At 44.6% G+C, this 22,774-nt stretch overlaps 2 protein-coding genes across 5 annotated transcripts in view; both read right to left on the bottom strand.

Moving 5' to 3' along the window:
- The window catches only part of VWC2L (von Willebrand factor C domain containing 2 like), a 273,789-nt gene extending 253,715 nt beyond the window's left edge, over positions 1 to 20,074 (bottom strand). The window contains exons 1-2 of one of the 2 annotated variants that reach the window (XM_063933155.1): positions 18,610 to 20,074; positions 1,129 to 1,583 (exon numbers count right to left, since the gene is read on the bottom strand). In XM_063933155.1, the coding sequence (XP_063789225.1) occupies positions 1,129 to 1,518 (390 nt within the window). In that variant the 5' untranslated portion in view covers positions 1,519 to 1,583; positions 18,610 to 20,074. The remainder of the gene's footprint in view (positions 1 to 1,128; positions 1,584 to 18,609) is intronic. The other variant, XM_063933154.1, reaches the window with a different exon arrangement.
- Positions 20,075 to 22,158: 2,084 nt separating this feature from the next.
- The window catches only part of SPAG16 (sperm associated antigen 16), a 1,801,610-nt gene continuing 1,800,994 nt past the window's right edge, over positions 22,159 to 22,774 (bottom strand). For all 3 annotated transcript variants that reach the window (XM_063933149.1, XM_063933151.1, XM_063933152.1), the window contains one exon: positions 22,159 to 22,428. In XM_063933149.1, the coding sequence (XP_063789219.1) occupies positions 22,253 to 22,428 (176 nt within the window). In that variant the 3' untranslated portion in view covers positions 22,159 to 22,252. The remainder of the gene's footprint in view (positions 22,429 to 22,774) is intronic.

The raw sequence follows: 22,774 nt of genomic DNA, 5'->3' as shown, positions 1-22,774 counted from the left end.
ATCTCTCAACGCTACCTCTCTTTTCAGCTACTAAATGGCTTATCTACAACCACCTGGCCGAATTTCTCTACTCTTACCCTTATCATGCAATCAGGCTTCCACCCTTTACTCTACACCCATACTGTCCACAATAAAGTGACCAATGATCTGGTCATGGGGAAGTCAAAGTGTCACTTCTTCCTCTTTATCATCCTTATCCTGTCAGCTGCATTTAATAAAGTTGACTGCCCTCTTCTCCTTGATACTCTACACTCTTGGTATTTGTAGTACTGCTCTTTCCTGATTCATCTTTCTGAACATTCCTTCATTGCCTCTACCAATGACACATCTTCCGCTCCACCTTTTCCTTCTGTTGAAGTCTCAAAGCTCTGTTCTCTTTCTCTATATATACTTCATCTCTCACTCAACTAATTTGCCTGCGGCCTCCACTAACACCCCTGTTCTGACGAGATAGAAATCTACCTCTCCTCCCCTGACCTCTCGTCCACCGGCATCTCTACCACCTCCACCTAGAAGTCCAAACATTACCTACAGCACAACATAATTAAAATAGAGCTCAGCATTTTCGTATCATCAAACCCCTATTCCATTCTACTTTGCCTTGCCTACTGCATCCTCTTGTCTCTGACCTTGACCTTCACCCACTCTATAATCTATCCTAAATGCTGTGACTGATCTTCCACTCTTGCTGCTCCACTTCCAATGCACCAATCTGCAAATCCCTCCACTGGCTCCCCAATATCTCCAGAATCTAATTCAAGCTACTTACCATCCCCAACTCAAAAACATCTTGGAATGAATTTTAAAATATGTAAAAACCAAAAGTACTTACCAAAATGTTAGTCCTAATCCTCATCACTTTACAAAGCCATAACAGAAATCCAAGAGAAGGCAAACAATGGCAACTACTGCGCTGAATGGAAAGCACTATCAGCTGAATAACCAGCACTATCATAAAAACTAGGTAAGGTCCTAATGTAAGAATGTTTTTTATAAATTCGCAATTTAAAATTTACATGACACAAACATAAATAAAAAAATCACTTCAATTATTAAAGCCATCTGGGGACCTTCTGTGATGACACATGTGACATAATAGTTAAAATAAATATGTAACCGGACCCCTACCTTAAACTCCTCCAGGATTTTGTAGCTCTTTCCATGATATTCACAAAAGTTTTTCACTTCTTTACACTCCGGGCAACATCCATTGTGTTCCACTTTAGTGCATTTGGGATGGATTTTGGGGCACTCCGGCTGATCACACACAGGTCCATCCTCCGTGCAAACGCAAGGACAGTTAGAGTGACCCGGGAAAAACCTCTCCCCCAGTTTATACACAAAACCACTGTCGTCCACGCAGCCCTTGCCCCTGTAGTCATCAAAGATTAAGTTGTCATTGCTGGAAGCCTGTTCTCCTTCATCTGCAGGATAGTCTACTTGGTTGATGGACGCAGATGATGCTGAAGCCATGATTGCCAAGAGAATCATGGAGGCTACAGAAATATGTAGAGCCATCCCCCAATGTCTGGCTTAGTGTGAGCCACTCCTCTAGGAACTGGATCCAGCTGCTGCCATGAGGTCTGAAAGCAAAATGAGGAGACAACTGAAAATGAAGAACACAGGTATGGTACGGTAGATACAGAAACTTTTTATTAAAAAGTGCCAATCACTGATTTTCTGGCTCAGGAGAGTTCCTTTGCATATTAAGATATGTTCTGCATAGAAAAAAGGCCAGAGGACATCTGAAAGAAACTTTTAATTACTTGAGAGGCGTTAATTGTAATCAAGACATAGGGGAGACGTATGAATACTTGGTGAAAGAGATAAAGTACCAACCAATCAGCTTCTAACTGTCATTTTTCAAACACAGGCTGTAACATGGCAGATAGAATCTGTCAGTTAGAACAATAATATTTTTCTAGGTTTACAATGAGGGGCAACGCCGACATGCGGTTAGTGCTTCATTGTTCTGAGTACATTTAGCGCAATGGGGGTAATTCAGAGTTGATCGCAGCAGCAAATTTGTTAGCAGTTGGGCAAAACCATGGCCCTCATTCCGAGTTGTTCGCTCGCAAGCCGATTTTAGCAGCATTGCACACGCTAAGCCGCCGCCTACTGGGAGTGAATCTTAGCTTCTTAAAATTGCGAACGAAAGATTCGCAATATTGCGAAAAAACTTCTCTGTGCAGTTTCTGAGTAGCTCGAGACTTACTCTGCCAGTGCGATCAGTTCAGTGCTTGTCGTTCCTGGTTTGACGTCACAAACACACCCAGCATTCGCCCAGACACTCCTCCGTTTCTCCAGCCACTCCCGCGTTTTTCCCAGAAACGGTAGCGTTTTTTCCCACACGCCCATAAAACGTCCTGTTTCCGCCCAGAAACACCCACTTCCTGTCAATCACATTACGATCGCCTGAACGAAGAAAAAGCCGTGAGTAAAATACCTAACTTGATAGCAAATTTACTTGGCGCAGTCGCAGTGCGAACATTGCGCATGCGCACTAAGTGGCAAATCGCTGCGATGCGAAGAAATTTACCGAGCGAACAACTCGGAATGACCACCCATGTGCACTGCAGGGGGTGCAGATATAACATGTGCAGTGAGAGTTAGATTTGGGTGGGTTAATTTGTTTCTGTGCAGGATACATACTGGCTGCTTTATTTTTACACTGCAATTTAGATTTCAGTTTGAGCACACCCCACCCAAATCTAATACCGTTTCACATCGCAAACCCTGCTTTTGAAACGGTTCTTTAAACGGTTCTTAAAACGGGTCTGAGCAGTTACACCCCCTTCACATCGCATGTTGTAACAGGTATATTACCGTTTCATTACCGTTTTGGTACCTTTCACACTGGACCCGTTTCTCCCATAGAAAACAGTGGTTGTCATTTTAAATGGACTTTTCTGGCCCACACATTAGTAATAATTATTAATTAATTATTAATAATTTGGCTAGTCGTACGATGGAACCCAGCAGCTTCAAGCATCTTTACCATGTTTTTGTAGATTACTGCATCCTTCACTGTCCCAGTGATTTGTCTACATATTTCTTCATCCCCTCTCATTCTAAGCAGCTCCCTAACCTCCTCATCACTCCAATTTGCCATTTTAAACTGTATTCTGTATAATAAAACGCTCCCTTCACTCTCATGTGTTTCCTCCAGTTTATTTCCTGCTTCTGCCTGGTGACATCACGCATGGAGACAGCCTATCACCTTCTGTGGTTTGGAAATACCGTTTCTGAGCCTTTCACACTGCACAATGAAAGGGGTCTGAACCGTGTAGGACCCTGCTTTTTAACCGTTTTAAAATACCAGTAATCTGTAACCAGTAAATTCAAAGTGGCCCTTTCACACCGCAGCTAGAACCGTTTTGGAAGGCTTAAAAAATGGCAATTTACCGGGTTATAGCTGCGGTGTGAAAGGGGTATAACTCTCTCTGTACATGTTATATCTGCCCCCCCTGCAGTACACATGGTTTTGCCCAACTGCTAACAAATTTGCTGCTGCGATCAGATCTGAATTACCCCCCACTGACCGTTGTGAAGTCACTGATTTTACAGGATTATTCATTTATTCTCATTGGCCCATTTCAGAAGCCACAAAGCAGATGTTTGAGCGTTAGATATGAACATGATAATCAGTAGGATCGGAAGACATGGATGTGGCTGCACATCATGATTTATATCCTATATCTCCTACTCACCTCCCCGCACAATACTGCTCTGTGAGGTTCGGGGAGCTGAGAGCGGATGTACAGCAGTGAGTACACTAACAGCATACATCTGCATTTATTAGCTTAGTCCACTATGCCCTATGTCCTCCTGTGTTTAGCTCTAGGTTCCTGACACATGAACACTGATCTGTTTTGTGACTCCCGTTGGCAGCTATGACACTGCAGTGCTTGTGTGTTTGGGATAGAGCACTGGTACTGTCTGCTGTATACAAGGAAACACAGCCAAAGCTCAGTTCTGTAGGCTGATCTGCATGGGCCAGCAAAGCGTCCATAGATCAGCCGGGTGTGGTTCATCAAATCGACAGTGTCTAGGTCGACAATGTTTAGGTCGACCACTATAGGTCGACAGTCACTAGGTCGACATGGATGGAAGGTCGACAGGGTTTCTAGTAGAGATGAGCGGGTTCGGTTCCTCGGAATCCGAACCCCCCGAACTTCAGCCTTTTTACACGGGTCCGAGGCAGACTTGGATCTTCTCGCCTTGCTCGGTTAACCCGAGCGCGCCCGAACGTCATCATCCCGCTGTCGGATTCTCGCGAGGCTCGGATTCTATCGCGAGACTCGGATTCTATATAAGGAGCCGCGCGTCGCCGCCATTTTCACACGTGCATTGAGATTGATAGGGAGAGGACGTGGCTGGCGTCCTCTCCGTTAGAATAAATAGAGACACTTGAGCTGATTTACTACTAACTTAGTAATTTTGGGGAGCATTAGGAGTACTCAGAGTGCAGAGTTTTGCTGATAGTTACTAGTGACCACCACCAGTTTTATTTATTATTTAATATAATCCGTTCTCTGCCTGAAAAAAAACGATACACAGTCACATACCATATCTGTGCTCAGCCTCAGTGTGCTGCATGATAATATCATCTATGTATATCTGACTGTGCTGAGTGCTCACTGCTCACACAGCTGAATTGTGGGGGAGACTGGGGTGCAGTTATAGCAGGAGTACAGTGCACACTTTTGCTGCCAGTGTGACTGACCAGTGACCACCAGTATATTGTCTGCCTGAAAAAGTTAAACACTCCTGTGGTGTTTTTTTATTTATTCTATAAACGCATTCTGCTGACAGTGTCCAGCAGGTCCGTCATTCATTATATTATATAAATATTTACCTGCAGTAGTGTTGTATTTTTTTTGTTCATCTCTATCATCTTTATCATCTCTATATTAGCAGACGCAGTACGGTAGTCCACGGCTGTGGCTACCTCTGTGTCGTCAGTGCTTGTCCATAATTGTATACCTACCTGTGGTGGGGTTTTTTTTTTCTATCTTCTTCATACTAGTAGTTTAGGAGTCTGCTGACAGTGTCCAGCAGGTCCGTCATTGTATTATATATACCTGCAGTAGTGATATATATATATTTTTTATATCATTATCATCTCTATACTAGCAGACGCAGTACGGTAGTCCACGGCTGTAGCTACTTCTGTGTCGTCAGTGCTCGTCCATAATTGTATACCTACCTGTGGTGGTTTTTTTTTTTCTATCTTCTTCATACTAGTAGTTTAGGAGTCTGCTGACAGTGTCCAGCAGGTCCGTCATTATATTATATATACCTGCAGTAGTGATATATATATATTTTTTATATCATTATCATCTCTATACTAGCAGACGCAGTACGGTAGTCCACGGCTGTAGCTACCTCTGTGTCGTCAGTGCTCGTCCATAATTGTATACCTACCTGTGGTGGGGTTTTTTTTTCTATCTTCTTCATACTAGTAGTTTAGGAGTCTGCTGACAGTGTCCAGCAGGTCCGTCATTATATTATATATACCTGCAGTAGTGATATATATATATTTCTTATATCATTATCATCTCTATACTAGCAGACGCAGTACGGTAGTCCACGGCTGTAACTACCTCTGTGTCGTCAGTGCTCGTCCATAATTGTATACCTACCTGTGGTGGGGTTTTTTTTTCTATCTTCTTCATACTAGTAGTTTAGGAGTCTGCTGACAGTGTCCAGCAGGTCCGTCATTATATTATATATACCTGCAGTAGTGATATATATATATTTTTTATATCATTATCATCTCTATACTAGCAGACGCAGTACGGTAGTCCACGGCTGTAGCTACCTCTGTGTCGTCAGTGCTCGTCCATAATTGTATACCTACCTGTGGTGGGGTTTTTTTTTCTATCTTCTTCATACTAGTAGTAGGAGTCTGCTGACAGTGTCCAGCAGGTCCGTCATTATATTATATATACCTGCAGTAGTGATATATATATATTTTTTATATCATTATCATCTCTATACTAGCAGACGCAGTACGGTAGTCCACGGCTGTAGCTACCTCTGTGTCGTCAGTGCTCGTCCATAATTGTATACCTACCTGTGGTGATTTTTTTTTCTATCTTCTTCATACTAGTAGTTTAGGAGTCTGCTGACAGTGTCCAGCAGGTCCGTCATTATATTATATATACCTGCAGTAGTGATATATATATATTTTTTATATCATTATCATCTCTATACTAGCAGACGCAGTACGGTAGTCCATGGCTGTAGCTACCTCTGTGTCATCAGTGCTCGTCCATAATTGTATACCTACCTGTGGTGGGGTTTTTTTTTCTATCTTCTTCATACTAGTAGTAGGAGTCTGCTGACAGTGTCCAGCAGGTCCGTCATTATATTATATATACCTGCAGTAGTGATATATATATATTTTTTATATCATTATCATCTCTATACTAGCAGACGCAGTATGGTAGTCCACGGCTGTAGCTACCTCTGTGTCGTCAGTGCTCGTCCATAATTGTATACCTACCTGTGGTGGGGGTTTTTTTTCTATCTTCTTCATACTAGTAGTAGGAGTCTGCTGACAGTGTCCAGCAGGTCCGTCATTATATTATATATACCTGCAGTAGTGATATATATATATTTTTTATATCATTATCATCTCTATACTAGCAGACGCAGTACGGTAGTCCACGGCTGTAGCTACCTCTGTGTCGTCAGTCACTCGTCATCCATAAGTATACTAGTATCCATCCATCTCCATTGTTTACCTGAGGTGCCTTTTAGTTGTGCCTATTAAAATATGGAGAACAAAAATGTTGAGGTTCCAAAAATAGGGAAAGATCAAGATCCACTTCCACCTCGTGCTGAAGCTGCTGCCACTAGTCATGGCCGAGACGATGAAATTCCATCAACGTCGTCTGCCAAGGCCGATGCCCAATGTCATAGTACAGAGCATGTAAAATCCAAAACACAAAATATCAGTAAAAAAAGGACTCAAAAATCTAAAATATAATCGTCGGAGGAGAAGCGTAAACTTGCCAATATGCCATTTACCACACGGAGTGGCAAGGAACGGCTGAGGCCCTGGCCTATGTTCATGGCTAGTGGTTCAGCTTCACATGAGGATGGAAGCACTCAGCCTCTCGCTAGAAAAATGAAAAGACTTAAGCTGGCAAAAGCACAGCAAAGAACTGTGCGTTCTTCGAAATCACAAATCCACAAGGAGAGTCCAATTGTGTCGGTTGCGATGCCTGACCTTCCCAACACTGGACGTGAAGAGCATGCGCCTTCCACCATTTGCACGCCCCCTGCAAGTGCTGGAAGGAGCACCCGCAGTCCAGTTCCTGATAGTCAGATTGAAGATGTCAGTGTTGAAGTACACCAGGATGAGGAGGATATGGGTGTTGCTGGCGCTGGGGAGGAAATTGACAAGGAGGATTCTGATGGTGAGGTGGTTTGTTTAAGTCAGGCACCCGGGGAGACACCTGTTGTCCGTGGGAGGAATATGGCCATTGACATGCCTGGTGAAAATACCAAAAAAATCAGCTCTTCGGTGTGGAAGTATTTCAACAGAAATGCGGACAACAGGTGTCAAGCCGTGTGTTGCCTTTGTCAAGCTGTAATAAGTAGGGGTAAGGACGTTAACCACCTCGGAACATCCTCCCTTATACGTCACCTGCAGCGCATTCATCATAAGTCAGTGACAAGTTCAAAAACTTTGGGCGACAGCGGAAGCAGTCCACTGACCAGTAAATCCCTTCCTCTTGCAGCCAAGCTCACGCAAACCACCCCACCAACTCCCTCAGTGTCAATTTCCTCCTTCCCCAGGAATGCCAATAGTCCTGAAGGCCATGTCACTGGCAATTCTGACGAGTCCTCTCCTGCCTGGGATTCCTCCGATGCATCCTTGAGTGTAACGCCTACTGCTGTTGGCGCTGCTGTTGTTGCTGCTGGGAGTCGATGGTCATCCCAGAGGGGAAGTCGAAAGACCATTTTTACTACTTCCACCAAGCAATTGACTGTCCAACAGTCCTTTGCGAAGAAGATGAAATATCACAGCAGTCATCCTGCTGCAAAGCGGATAACTGAGGCCTTGGCATCCTGGGCGGTGAGAAACGTGGTTCCGGTATCCATCATTACTGCAGAGCCAACTATAGACTTGTTTGAGGTACTGTGTCCCCGGTACCAAATACCATCTAGGTTCCATTTCTCTAGGCAGGCGATACCGAAAATGTACACAGACCTCAGAAAAAGACTCACCAGTGTCCTAAAAAATGCAGTTGTACCCAATGTCCACTTAACCACGGACATGTGGACAAGTGGAGCAGGGCAGACTCAGGACTATATGACTGTGACAGCCCACTGGGTAGATGTATTGACTCCCGCCGCAAGAACAGCAGCGGCGGCACCAGTAGCAGCATCTCGCAAACGCCAACTCTTTCCTAGGCAGGCTACGCTTTGTATCACCGCTTTCCAGAATACGCACACAGCTGAAAACCTCTTACGGCAACTGAGGAAGATCATCGCAGAATGGCTTACCCAATTGGACTCTCCTGTGGATTTGTGGCATCGGACAACGCCAGCAATATTGTGTGTGCATTAAATCTGGGAAAATTCCAGCACGTCCCATGTTTTGCACATACCTTGAATTTGGTGGTGCAGAATTATTTAAAAAACGACAGGGGCGTGCAAGAGATGCTGTCGGTGGCCAGAAGAATTGCGGGACACTTTCGGCGTACAGGCACCACGTACAGAAGACTGGAGCAACACCAAAAACGCCTGAACCTGCCCTGCCATCATCTGAAGCAAGAAGTGGTAACGAGGTGGAATTCAACCCTCTATATGCTTCAGAGATTGGAGGAGCAGCAAAAGGCCATTCAAGCCTATACAACTGACCACGATATAGGAGGTGGAATGCACCTGTCTCAAGTGCAGTGGAGAATGATTTCAACGTTGTGCAAGGTTCTGCAACCTTTTGAACTTGCCACACGTGAAGTCAGTTCAGACACTGCCAGCCTGAGTCAGGTCATTCCCCTCATCAGGCTTTTGCAGAAGAAGCTGGAGACATTGAAGGAGGAGCTAACACAGAGCGATTCCGCTAGGCATGTGGGACTTGTGGATGGAGCCCTTAATTCGCTTAACAAGGATTCACGGGTGGTCAATCTGTTGAAATCAGAGCACTACATTTTGGCCACCGTGCTCGATCCTAGATTTAAAACCTACGTTGTATCTCTCTTTCCGGCAGACACAAGTCTGCAGGGGTTCAAAGAACTGCTGGTGAGAAAATTGTCAAGTCAAGCGGAACGCGACCTGTCAACATCTCCTCCTTCACATTCTCCCGCAATTGGGGGTGCGAGGAAAAGGCTCAGAATTCCGAGCCCACCCGCTGGCGGTGATGCAGGGCAGTCTGGAGCGACTGCTGATGCTGACATCTGGTCCGGACTGAAGGACCTGCCAACGATTACGGACATGTCGTCTACTGTCACTGCATATGATTCTCTCACCATTGAAAGAATGGTGGAGGATTATATGAGTGACCGCATCCAAGTAGGCACGTCAGACAGTCCGTACGTATACTGGCAGGAAAAAGAGGCAATTTGGAGGCCCTTGCACAAACTGGCTTTATTCTACCTAAGTTGCCCTCCCACAAGTGTGTACTCCGAAAGAGTGTTTAGTGCCGCCGCTCACCTTGTCAGCAATCAGCGTACGAGGTTACTTCCAGAAAATGTGGAGAAGATGATGTTCATTAAAATTAATTATAATCAATTCCTCCGTGGAGACATTCACCAGCAGCAATTGCCTCCACAAAGTACACAGGGAGCTGTGATGGTGGATTCCAGTGGGGACCAATTGATAATCTGTGAGGAGGGGGATGTACACGGTGATGAATCGGAGGATGATGATGAGGTGGACATCTTGCCTCTGTAGAGCCAGTTTGTGCAAGGAGAGATTAATTGCTTCTTTTTTGGTGGGGGTCCAAACCAACCCGTCATTTCAGTCACAGTCGTGTGGCAGACCCTGTCACTGAAATGATGGGTTGGTTAAAGTGTGCATGTCCTGTTTATACAACATAAGGGTGGATGGGAGGGCCCAAGGACAATTCCATCTTGCACCTCTTTTTTCTTTCATTTTTCTTTGCGTCATGTGCTGTTTGGGGAGTGTTTTTTGGAAGGGCCATCCTGCGTGACACTGCAGTGCCACTCCTAGATGGGCCAGGTGTTTGTGTCGGCCACTAGGGTCGCTTATCTTAGTCACACAGCTACCTCATTGCGCCTCTTTTTTTTCTTCTTTGCGTCATGTGCTGTTTGGGGAGTATTTTTTGGAAGGGCCATCCTGCGTGACACTGCAGTGCCACTCCTAGATGGGCCAGGTGTTTGTGTCGGCCACTAGGGTCACTTATCTTAGTCACACAGCTACCTCATTGCGCCTCTTTTTTTTCTTCTTTGCGTCATGTGCTGTTTGGGGAGTATTTTTTGGAAGGGCCATCCGGCCTGACACTGCAGTGCCACTCCTAGATGGGCCAGGTGTTTGTGTCGGCCACTTGGGTCGCTGAGCTTAGTCATCCAGCGACCTCGGTGCAAATTTTAGGACTAAAAATAATATTGTGAGGTGTGAGGTGTTCAGAATAGACTGAAAATGAGTGGAAATTATGGTTATTGAGGTTAATAATACTTTGGGATCAAAATGACCCCCAAATTCTATGATTTAAGCTGTTTTTTAGGGTTTTTTGAAAAAAACACCCGAATCCAAAACACACCCGAATCCGACAAAAAAAATTCGGTGAGGTTTTGCCAAAACGCGTTCGAAACCAAAACACGGCCACGGAACCGAACCCAAAACCAAAACACAAAACCCGAAAAATTTCCGGTGCACATCTCTAGTTTCTAGGTCGACATGTGCTAGGTCGACAGGGCTAAAGGTCGACATGAGGATTTATTTATTTTTTGTGTCGTTTTCTTTGTAGAGTGACCGGGATCCCAAATTAGTGCACCGCGTCCCCTCGCGAGCTTCGGGCATGGTGCCTTCGCTCCGCTACTGCTTCGTTCGGCACACTTTACCGTTCCAATCGTAGTCCACGTGGATCGTTAAGTATGAAAAAATTAAAAAAAAGATTTTTTTTAAAAAAACTCATGTCGACCTTTAGACCTGTCGACCTAGCACATGTCAACCTAGAAACCCTGTCGACCTTCCATCCATGTCGACCTAATGACTGTCGACCTATAGTGGTCGACCTAAACATTGTCGACCTAGACACTGTCGTTCTTCAGACCGGATCCCAGATCAGCCGTGGGGGCCTTCATACTCACCTGGCCGCTTATGCTTTAGGGCCCCATAGTAGCCACTGCTATTGTTAAGTCCCTGGCTACAGATGAAAGGAACACTTATTGTAATTGTCATTCTGTTTTCATAAACAGCTGGGCAAAAGCTGGCAATTCTCCTTGTAACACAGAGGGCTGGGGACAGAAAGATATCACAAAGATCTATTTTATAGGGTTACAGAAAGAGTGGGCCTGATTCTGAGTAGGAAGTAAAGCAAAACAGAAAAGTCACTTTCCAACTGGATAAGCCATGTTGCAATGCAAGTGGTGCAAACACATATACAGTATATATATTTCACGCAGGGTAAATACTCGCTGCTTTTGCATGTAGCCCACAGAAACTGGCCAGCTTTATTTTTGCACTGCAATTTAGGTTTTGGTTTGGACCTGTGCCTCCCACATGTGAATCTCTCTGCACATGTTACATCTGCCCCAGGAGCAGAGCAATACGGTTTTACCCAGGTGCAAAGTCACCTGCTCAATTTTTTTGCTTTGCTCAGAATCAGCTCCAGAATATCCCAACAGGGAACAATGGACCTTATTCAGTAAGAATTGCAGATTCTGCTTTTTAGCCCATCGCGACCCACCGCCCACCCACTGCGATCTCGCTGTAATTGCGATTGCACCGCAATTACAGCGTGGTTGCATAAATTGTGGATGCCTCCTGCTGGCGCAGCCTGGCTGCAAAGGCAGGAGTCCCGCCGACATTGTCTTAAATTGGAGTGGCTGCGTGTCACGACATGCAGCCGCCCCGAAAATGCCGCCGTCATGCCCCCATTTCCCCAACGCCGCCACCCCCCAACCTCCCCCCACCCCCACCCCACCCCCGCCTGCCCTGCAAATGCCTCTGTCTGTCAATCAGGCAGAGGCGTTCACAGTTAATGTGATCCAATCGCATTAAGGGCTCGCACAAACGCAGCATGGGGCCCGCACGTGCGCAGAGTGCACCTTTCTCAAAAACTGGTCGCAATTGTGATACAACCTGAATAAGGCCCAATGTGCAGAGTACTACAATGAAAAAGACAAAAAGGGACACCTTAGGATGACGCTACATCACTGAATATGTTAGTAACTAAGGGGGACATTTACTAAGCAGTGATAAGAGCGGAGAAGTGAGCCAGTGGAGAAGTTGCCCATGGCAAGTAATCAGCACTGAAGTAACATCTAAAATTTGCACACTATAAAATGATACAGAGCTGCTGATTGGTTGATGGGGTCACTTCTCCACTGGCTCACTTCTCCGCTTTTATCACCGCTTAGTAAATGTCCCCCTAATTTACTACAGTAACCGGCAGCACACAGAACATTGCAACAGTTAAATGTGAAGTGGACAAATTGAATATGTTGTTACATTCCGTGTTTCATTGTAGATGGATGACTGACGGTTTTAATTCCAAAGAGGTTCTGCAGAAGCAATGTTTGGGTTCTTCGCTGTAACATAAATATTAAATAAATCTAAAATGTCACAAACACAAAATGATTAAATGTCACAAATGTATAAAGTTTATAATCTATTCCTTAATATCCTACAGGTTCTATTTGTCCAAAAACCTTGCAATGACATTGTCCTATTGTACTCCATCATTAAATGTACCTCTGACAAGTTTTACCTCCATCCCTTTACCATACACTGATGTCTATGCTTATTATTCAACACATTAAATCCAGCGTACAGTTTTACACGACTAACTCATTTAATCACCCCTTATTAATTATGAATATGATGAATTATTGAATAAATTACAAGTCTCCTCCAACAATTAAGGAGAAGCGGAGGGACATCTACACAGATTTATCCAACTCATAAAAAAAATGTAGAGACAAGTGATTTTTTTGGCACCGTAACACAAACCACTGACATTACTGCTGGTCATTCTGACACTCGGAAGGTTTGTAATCTTGTCTCTGTTAATAAAGTTTAACGTCTTCCTGAAACAGACACGGAAAGAGGGAAAGGATTAAAGAGGAACTAACGACAAGCGGGAAGTTACACAGAGAATACGAAATACCGTTTGATGCCGTTTTGCAGAATTCTCTTTTAAATGCCTCCATTTCCTTATGAACAATTTAGAGAATTCTTATGAGGTCATCAGCAATAAAACTAGATATACAGGTACAGTATAACAACTGATATAAAAGGAGGCCCATTGCTGGACTAGGCTGTAGACAGTATCAATCCACAGACCGTGATAAAGTGGAAAGATATAACGTACCAACCAATCAGCTCCTGTCACTATCCAAACACCAATCAGCTCCTAACTGTCACTATCCAAACACAGCCTGTAACATGGCAGTTAGGAGCTGACTGGGTGGTACTTTATCTCTCTGTTGTTTTCGGTATCCTGACCGCCGGGATCTCGACAGGCGGACAATGGACTGCCTCCCGACGGCTCCCCCTTAATGCCCTAATATTTGCTCCACAGTATTAATGGTTTTAATATAAGCTTTTGTATAACTTTTTGACCAGCGACTTGGAAATATAAAGGTTTGCAGGTCTCTTTACCAAAGCTTTTTATTCATCTTCTACTTCGTTGTTAATTTTCACTGTGGAATGTAATTACGCATTTTTATGCCTTAATAAAATATATTTATGTTGTATTGTAATAAAGCCAGTGATAAAAGTGAAGGAAAGACTATCCATAAGAATAACTTCTTCAAGAACTGCAGAAAAAGAAGGAGTGATAGTTGATTAAAAAAAAAGTTAAAAAAAAAAAAGTCTTGACTCTAGGCACGAGTTATATATACAGCTGGACACTATCGGAGAGGATTTATGAGACTCACGTGGGGCTGTATACTGTAACTCAGTTGAAAATGACCAGCTGTTAAAAGAAAAAAAATGTAATTATCAAAAAGAAGGATTTCACTTGAATTCTGACATACATCACTGTCACGAATAAGCTCTCATTACAAGATGTTATAGATCCAGGACCTTATTCAGGCGCAATACAACAGGCGGAATCATTTATTACGGTCACTGGATTCAAAGGTGACTTCTGAGATCATTCTTATAGTGGGATAAGAATTTTCCATTATAATAGATAATCATTTCTTTTGACACCCGAAATATAACTGCCAAATATTAATGACAATTACCTTAAGCGCAGAAATATAATAGATGAGTATTATTTTTAAAATGTTTTATGCCTAAGTATTATATTTTACAATAAAAACTATATATTTCTTATAGATCTAAAGGGCCTGTTTATCAAACCACAGTTTACTTAAATCATGCAGAAAACTGCAGTAAAGTTGCGATAAGGAATGTTCATTTTTGTGGCTGTACGGCATTCATTAGTGAATAGCCCCTAAATCTGAAAATTTAAAATGTAGGCGTTGGGACAGTGACATAAAGATAGGCAGTATACCTGCATGGGGACACTAGTTCAAACAGACACACGTGGGTCAGCCAGTAACTCAGCACTTGGTACTGGGGCACCTGTCTCTCAACCGTCTCAAGCCCATAGGCAAACGCGTGTGTGTGTGTGGGGGCGGGGGGGGGTTCTGGTTGCCTGGAAACCCCCTCCTATTGCCCAGCAGTTCAAATTATGTCAATAGCATAAAATACGATTACAAGAGCTGCCGCCACATTGTGCAGTATAAGGGACAGAGCCGAGCTGCAGTACATGCCCAGTGGTAGAAACTTCAACAAAGTTTGCTGTGTGTGTGGATCTGAGTGCTCAGTCAGTGCACCGGACCAGAGAGTAGCTGACAGGAAGAAGAGGCAGGCACTTTACCACGAGGTGGGAGAATGTGTTCTTAGAAAGTGCAGTTCTGTCTCTACTGGTTCTGTTATGTTTTTGTGTATTTATTTATATATTATGGGATGTTTCACCTTTTACTGATCACTTATACTGTATATATTCATGAAATATGTTTGATAAAGTCTATACTATTGACCATCTATAGTGGTAATTATTAATACTGCATACCATACACTAGTGTTTAAAAAGACTAATGTGCACATAAATGTATATGTTCTAGGGTTGGACTCCCACACTTGCTCGAAGAGCGGGAGATTGTGGATTGCATTTGGAAACCCCCCTCTAGAATCCTGTCTTTGCCACTGAATCTGGGGCCTTGGTGTACACATAGGGGGTCATTCCGAGTTGTTCGCTCGCAAGCTGCTTTTAGCAGCTTTGCACACGCTAAGCCGCTGCCTACTGGGAGTGAATCTTAGCATAGTAAAATTGCGAACGAAAGATTCTCAATATTGCGATTACACACCTCTTAGCAGTTTCTGAGTAGCTTCAAACTTACTCTGCATCTGCGATCAGTTCAGTGCTTGTCGTTCCTGGTTTGACGTCACAAACACACCCAGCGTTCGCCCAGACACTCCTCCGTTTCTTCAGCCACTCCCGCGTTTTTCCCAGAAACTGTAGCGTTTTTTCGCACACACCCATAAAACGGCCTGTTTCCGCCCAGAAACACCCACTTCCTGTCAATCACATTACGATCACCAGAACGAAGAAAAAACCGTGAGTAAAATTCCTAACTGCATAGCAAATTTACTTGGCGCAGTCGCACTGCGGACATTGCGCATGCGCATTCGCGACTACTCGCTCCGTTGCGAAAAAAAAATAACGAGCGAACAACTCGGAATGACCCCCATAGTCCTGTTTTACTCCCTTCTTGCAGCCAATTTCACAGTTTCTAAGCTAATGTATTGAAGAGATAACGGTAATGAGCCAGTATTTGTGCAATATTTACTACTGTAATGCTGATATATTGGGCAGCAGCTGATCTTCCATGACTGCCAGTTGCTTCCTCAATTTGATGCCAGCGCTATATACAAGAGCTGAAGCTTTCAGCCCCAGTGCACACAAAGGCATTCGCTCAATGAAGCCAGCTGCAGATAACAAATCTGCAGTCTGAGTGTTGTGCTGATGAAGCTGCCCTATCAGAAGCAGCCGCACGGTGAACTTGCCCTCCTCTTCTCTTTCATCTTCAGTTTGATGTCTCACAGCCTCCACTCCACACACCAGGGAGTAATACCTCTGAAGTAAGGAGACTGCCCTAGGCTAGCTGAGCCCTGGTGCTCTCCCAGTCCATGAGGGCCCAACAATTGCTATCACGCAGATTTATCACGTACTACATGGATAAAACCTCAGATGGAAATCCCAAGTACCTGCTGGCTCTATTTTAATTGTTTTAACCATTGAAATTGCCAATGTAAAATCCATTACAGCAACCTCCAGCCCCAGAGGGGTTAACGTATTCCTGTAGCAAGAAGTGGACTGATCAATTGTTATCTGGAATATAGATAGGGAAGGAAGAAAGGCAGTACGGTGCTATCACCTATTCTGCTGTTGAGCTGATGGGGGTCCCTGAAAATCTAAATTTGAATGGGTTCCCATAGGCAGGTAATGAAGAATGACCACAGTAGACAATCATTTGGTTTTGAAAAAAGTGACACTTCTGTTGTTTCATTTGACAGGGAATTGGGAGCTACACTTTTCACATGCTTATTATTTTCTTTCAGAGCTTAACCCCTTCAGTACTAGACGACAGATACATATAATGTTTATGGCAAGATATGCTGGAAAGTGTGGCTGTTATGCATGAAAGTATTTCACTATCATTATTATACGGGGAAGTGTGGGGGGTGTAAAGTACAGAGAAGGGATGAGACAGCAAGATTCAAGGGGAGAGACGAGGGTGGGTGTTGTGAGAAAAGGGGAAAGCGTTTTATGAGCTGGGGGTAGTGAAGGGAACAGCAAATGAAAAATAGTTTTTACAGTGATCTACCATAGGATATGGATTCGTTACATGCTAACCAAGAGATATAAGTCTTGGCCATCACATACAGTAGCCTGATCTGGTATGGCCTAGACGTCTTCTCCAGGTCACTGTTACCACACCACCTATGTGCAGCTTATATTTTTGCTATTATTTAAATGTTACAAGTTCGGAAATGTGTGAGCAGTCACTTTAACAAATTAGGATAATATTGTATATACAAGGGTCATTCTATAACACATTTCCATTTATCGGGCTGGATGAAAGCCAACAGAATATGCCAGCACGGTATAAGTAAATGTTAATAAATACATCTGATTGTTTTCTGCATAGATGGTCATATCCAGGGAGCAGGCAGAGACCCCAGTAATATTTTTGGTTAGGTGGAACAGCGGTTTCTGTTTTGGTAAACTGTAATCTGTTGCATATGACTGTCGGTGGTACAAACCTTTCCTCTAAGCAAATGGTTAAATCAGTCCATGGTTTACAGAGCATTAGTCCCAAGTTGGGTAATACCGCTATTCTGGACTACGCAAAAGTCCCTACGGACACATTTGGGAAACTGTGCTCTAATTAACAAACTTGTAAGGCTTGGAAGTTCCAGACCTTTATTAGGATATATTTGCCTTTCTGAAAACGCATAAGAAAAATAGCCAGCAGCTACCATGACTTGGACAATTAATTGGAAGAAAGCATTGACCCTCAAGGGTTGTTGTGTTTATGTATAGAGTATAAAGATAAAGAAACAGTTTGTTACACTTTTATACTTTGATCATAAATGGAAGCTACAGCTGTAACACCTATTTACCCTTCTGTAGGGGTGATTTTCAGCACAATGTATCAGTAATATGCGCCAGCATTCTGGACCATAATACCCCCTACTCTATACAGTTAACACAGCAGTGATGGGACAATGTACTCTGAAGCTCTTTCAAGTGCCATTCTAATATACACACACATATATATATATATATATATATATAAATGTGTGATGTCATGTTACTGCATAAAAGAATACTGCAATGTTGAAACCAAAACACATTGTATAGCGAGGGGTGCACCATGGTGCAGTCCCAGACAGGGGGGCAATTCACTGTCACTGCAGTTATGAATGGGCAAAAGCTCATAGTGACTACACTACTGTATGCTCCAAAATAAGGCTACTTTATGAAATGATTTGTAGTGTGTGTCTACAGTGTCCTGACACTAGGATCTCACAGCCTGGACATCATGTGGACCATTTTAAGAGGGTTACCTTCATCCGGGAAGATTCTGTGACTTTGCAGTGTCAATTAATTGTGGCCAATTAGATCTATCTATCTATCTATCTATCTATCTATCTATCTATCTATCTATCTATCTATCTATCTATCTATCACTTATCTGTAACCATTGAACCAGAGGAAAGTCACCAGCAGAAGTAAGACCCACCACTCCTGGAAGCCACACTGAGCTGCTGTATCATGGGATGGATATAAAGTTACAGGAGTGCAGGTAACGTGGCCATACACTGTCTATAGAGTCTGATACAGTGTTTTTAGTCATTATGCCCATTTTCATGCATCCTTACCTAGTAAGGGTTAATCCTCCGAGGATGACAGTAGCTGGACAACTTTTCAGCAGAGGTTAGGAGCCTGTGCTTGGTTAGCCCATCCTTGATGCCGGTAGACCCTTTCCTTCAGCGGGAGAATGTGCAGGGCACGTCCAGTCTCCCTGCCATGGTACACAGCACAAATCTCTGTAGGACGGAAGAGCAGTCACAGGGAATCCCTGAGCAGCCTCAGCTGGGCTCACTGACATAACATGATTCCCCCAAAGCACAGAGACGATGCGATAAATCCACATGTGAGCCTCATGATGTCCTCATATTGCAGATCAGGAGTCCTGGATAGGATATATCCCTGCAGGATGCGTTCCCCCCTCTGTCACTTGCAGCTGAGGAGGTGGCTGGAGTATGTGCGTTAAGATTGCAATAGCAGCAATGGCATGGCACTGGGCTGATACCCAGACTGATGCACCTTCAGCTCCATGGCAGAATCCTGCTCCAGTAGCCGCCTACAGACAGAACCGTGCACCATGCAGAGGGACAGGCGAGAAGGCAGAGGCATAACTTTTTTTTTAATAAATATTCTGTATAGACATCGCTTTCCAGGCTGCAGAATTGCAAGAGCCTCTTACACAGATGGGCGCCCAGGAACCATCAGCACAGGGACAGAACAGTGCCCAGCAGCCTCCAGCAGAATGGTGACTCTCCTCAGCACCCAAAGAGATCAACACCTGGCAGTGCGGGCACCCTGGGCAGTGCCAGTGGATGCGGTCAGGACTCCGGTGCAGCAGGAAATACTGGGATCCTGAGCTCGGCTGCGTTCAGCACCATGGACAGAGGCGCACTAATGCACAAGGCGCTGCGCTCTGTACAGCACGCAGAGAGAGACAGCAGCAGCACTGCCTGGTGTGTGACACGTGTCCCCACTGCACTCAGAGCACACAGAGCAGCAGCACTGCCTAGTGTGTCACACACGTCCCTGCTGCCCTCAGAGCACACACAGCAGCACTGCCTGGTGTGTGACACGTGTCCACACTGCACTCAGAGCACACACAGCTGCAGCAATGCCTAGTGTGTGACACACGTCCCCACTGCACTCAGAGCACACACACAGCAGCAGCAGCACTGCCTAGTGTGTGACACACGTCCCCACTGCACTCAGAGCACACACAGCAGCAGCAGCACTGCCTAGTGTGTGACACACGTCCCCACTGCACTCAGAGCACACACAGCAGCAGAGCAATCCGAGTAATGCACAGCAGGGCTCTACAGTGACACACAGCAGCAGCACAGTACACAACACAACACTCTAATACAGGGGTGTCAAACTCAAATTCATCGGGGGCCGCATCAGCAGTTTGGTCCCCATCAAAGGGCCGGTTGTATCTGTAGGTCTATGTGTCCACTCTTTATTATCATAAATTAATGTCACTGCATTCAATTATTATGTGCCCCCTTTTATAGTGCCCAGCCATGTGCCCCCTTTTATAGTGCCCAGCCATCTGCCCCCTTTTATAGTGCCCAGCCATCTGCCCCCTTTTATAGTGCCCAGCCATCTGCCCCCTTTTATAGTGCCCAGCCATGTGCCCCCTTTTATAGTGCCCAGCCATCTGCCCCCTTTTATAGTGCCCAGCCATCTGCCCCCTTTTATAGTGCCCAGCCATCTGCCCCCTCCATTTACTTTACTTACCTTTTACTTCTTTCTTTCTTTTACTTCTTTCTTCTTGCTCCTCTCCGCGGCGTCCGCGCGCTCCTCTGATCCCTGGAGATGTCGGGCGGACGTCACGTGATGACGTCACGTCCGACACCCAGGGAGCAGTGCGGGGCAGGAAGAAGTCGGGCCAGGTCCCGGAAGGTAAGTAAATTTTTTTTTTTTTTTTAACTTGAGCCATTTTTAAAATGAATTTACTCCGTGCAGGGGAGGCTGCAAGGCTGGCGGCGGCACCGCGGGCCATCAGACGAGGTCTGGCGGGCCGGATTTGGCCCGCGGGCCTTGTGTTTGACACCCCTGCTCTAATACAACACACACAGCAGCAGGGCTCTACAGTGACATGCAGCACAACACAACACTCTAATATGACACACACAGCAGCAGCAGGGCTCTACAGTGACACACAGCAGCACATAACACAACACTAATATGACACACACAGCAGCAGGGCTCTACAATGACACAAAGCAGCAGCACAGAACAACACTCTAATATGACACAAACCAAACACAGCAGCAGCACAGAAACACTATAATCTGACACACACAGCAGCAGAGCACTCGGAGTAGCACACAGCAGAACTCCAATATGACACACAGAAGAACAGCACTCAGAGTAACACAGCAGCAGTCTACAATGACACACACCAAGCAACAGGTCACTCAGAGTAACACACAGCAGCACTCTAAAGACAGTGGAAAGACAGTGGACACACACAGCAGCAGAGCACGCAAAGTGACACCAAGCAGCAGAACACACACACACACACACACACACACACACACACACACACACACACACACACACACACACACACACACACACACACACACACCAGTCAGAATTATACACAGCAGCACTCTACAATGACACACACAGCAGCAGAGCAGTCAGAGTAACACGCAGCAGCACTCTACAGTGACACACAGCAGCAGAGCAGTCAGAGTAACACACAGCAGCACTCTACAGTGACACACAGCAGCAGAGCAGTCAGAGTAACACAGCAGAACTCTACACTGACACACAGCAGCAGCTGCAGAGCACACTGAGATGCGCTCTGCTAGGGGAGCTTGGAACCTACAGCACATTCCCCAGGGAAATATTCGGACAGGCTCTTCTCCAGCTCCTTAACCCATTCAGACAACTCTGCAATTAATTCTTATCAAGGGATTTTGCTTTTTTTTTTTTTTTTTTACAATTATCTTTGTTTTGTGCAAACGTCAAACTCTCCTACCAATATATTCTACATCAGCGGCTGGCCACGTAGCAGCAGGCTGCATTTTCTCAGCTTGGAAGCTGTAGTGCTTCACAGCCTATTCCGTACTACACATACATAAGTATAGAACGAGTTGCTTTGAGCAGACTGGCAATTGATGGTGGGTTCACGAATATGTGTATGCTCCCACTGGGGCAGATGTATTAACCTGGAGAAGGCATAAGGAAGTGAGAAACCAGTGATAAGTGCAAGGTGATAAACACCAGCCAATCAGCTCCAATATGTAAATTAACAGTTAGGGGCTGATTGGCTGGTGCGTTATCACCTTGCACTTATCACTGGTTTATCACTTCCTTATGCCTCCTCCAGGTTAATACATCTGCCCCATTTATCCCTTATCTATTCATATGTATGTGTGTTAGTTTGTGTGCTGCATTGCAATGAGTGAACAGTAACTTTACTTCATATACTAATGGTGCCCCTATCAATATAGACGCTTGTCAGTGTAACCAGTGCTACTGAAAGGTAAGGGATAAGTATTCTTACATAAAGCTATTGCAGAAAGGATTGGATAGTATGTGACTTGTGATCTGCCAATCAGGACATACAGTTTATTGATCACTAGGATCCAGTAATGCACACAATATTCCTCATTGCCATAAAGCTTTATTAAACGTTTTGCTTGTTTCACAAACACGCACTGCTCTGCGTTATGCAAATAACAATGCGCTGCTCCTTCCTTAGGACCAGAATCGGACAGTTCCATCAGATCCTCCAGAGATAACACAATCTCCTTTGTGATCAAAGATCACACACTGGGCGTCCTCCTCATGGCCTCCCAGGCTCGCCAGTTGTCCAGATGGTAACGACAGTATCTTGATGGTTCCGTCATTGCTGGCCAGGGACACTAATTGACCTGCAGGGGAGAAGAGATTATGGGGGTGAGATTCGCAGTGAGGGTGCTGCAGAGAATAATGATGGCACTGCAAGTGATGTGCGCTGAATTAATGTTTTTATTGGAAATAACTTCAATCCAAGCGTGATAAATCAATATAAATGAGACGGGCTGTCCATGCCAGCAAGTAAACTCATAAATCGCCACCGTGGACATCCTGTGCCTATTTATTAGAATAAACCCTTCAGCGACTGGATTTGATTCTGTTTTATATTCACGTTATGTGTTATGAGCAGGACACAGTAATAGTCTCTGCTCTGGCTCCTTTCAATTATTTATATTTCCAGTGTATAATATACCTGTGACG

The sequence above is a fragment of the Pseudophryne corroboree genome, chromosome 7 (genome assembly GCF_028390025.1).
Source record: "Pseudophryne corroboree isolate aPseCor3 chromosome 7, aPseCor3.hap2, whole genome shotgun sequence".
Classification (NCBI taxonomy): domain Eukaryota; kingdom Metazoa; phylum Chordata; class Amphibia; order Anura; family Myobatrachidae; genus Pseudophryne; species Pseudophryne corroboree.
Note: the sequence above shows the minus strand (reverse complement) of the source record. Positions and strands in the feature narration are given on the sequence as shown.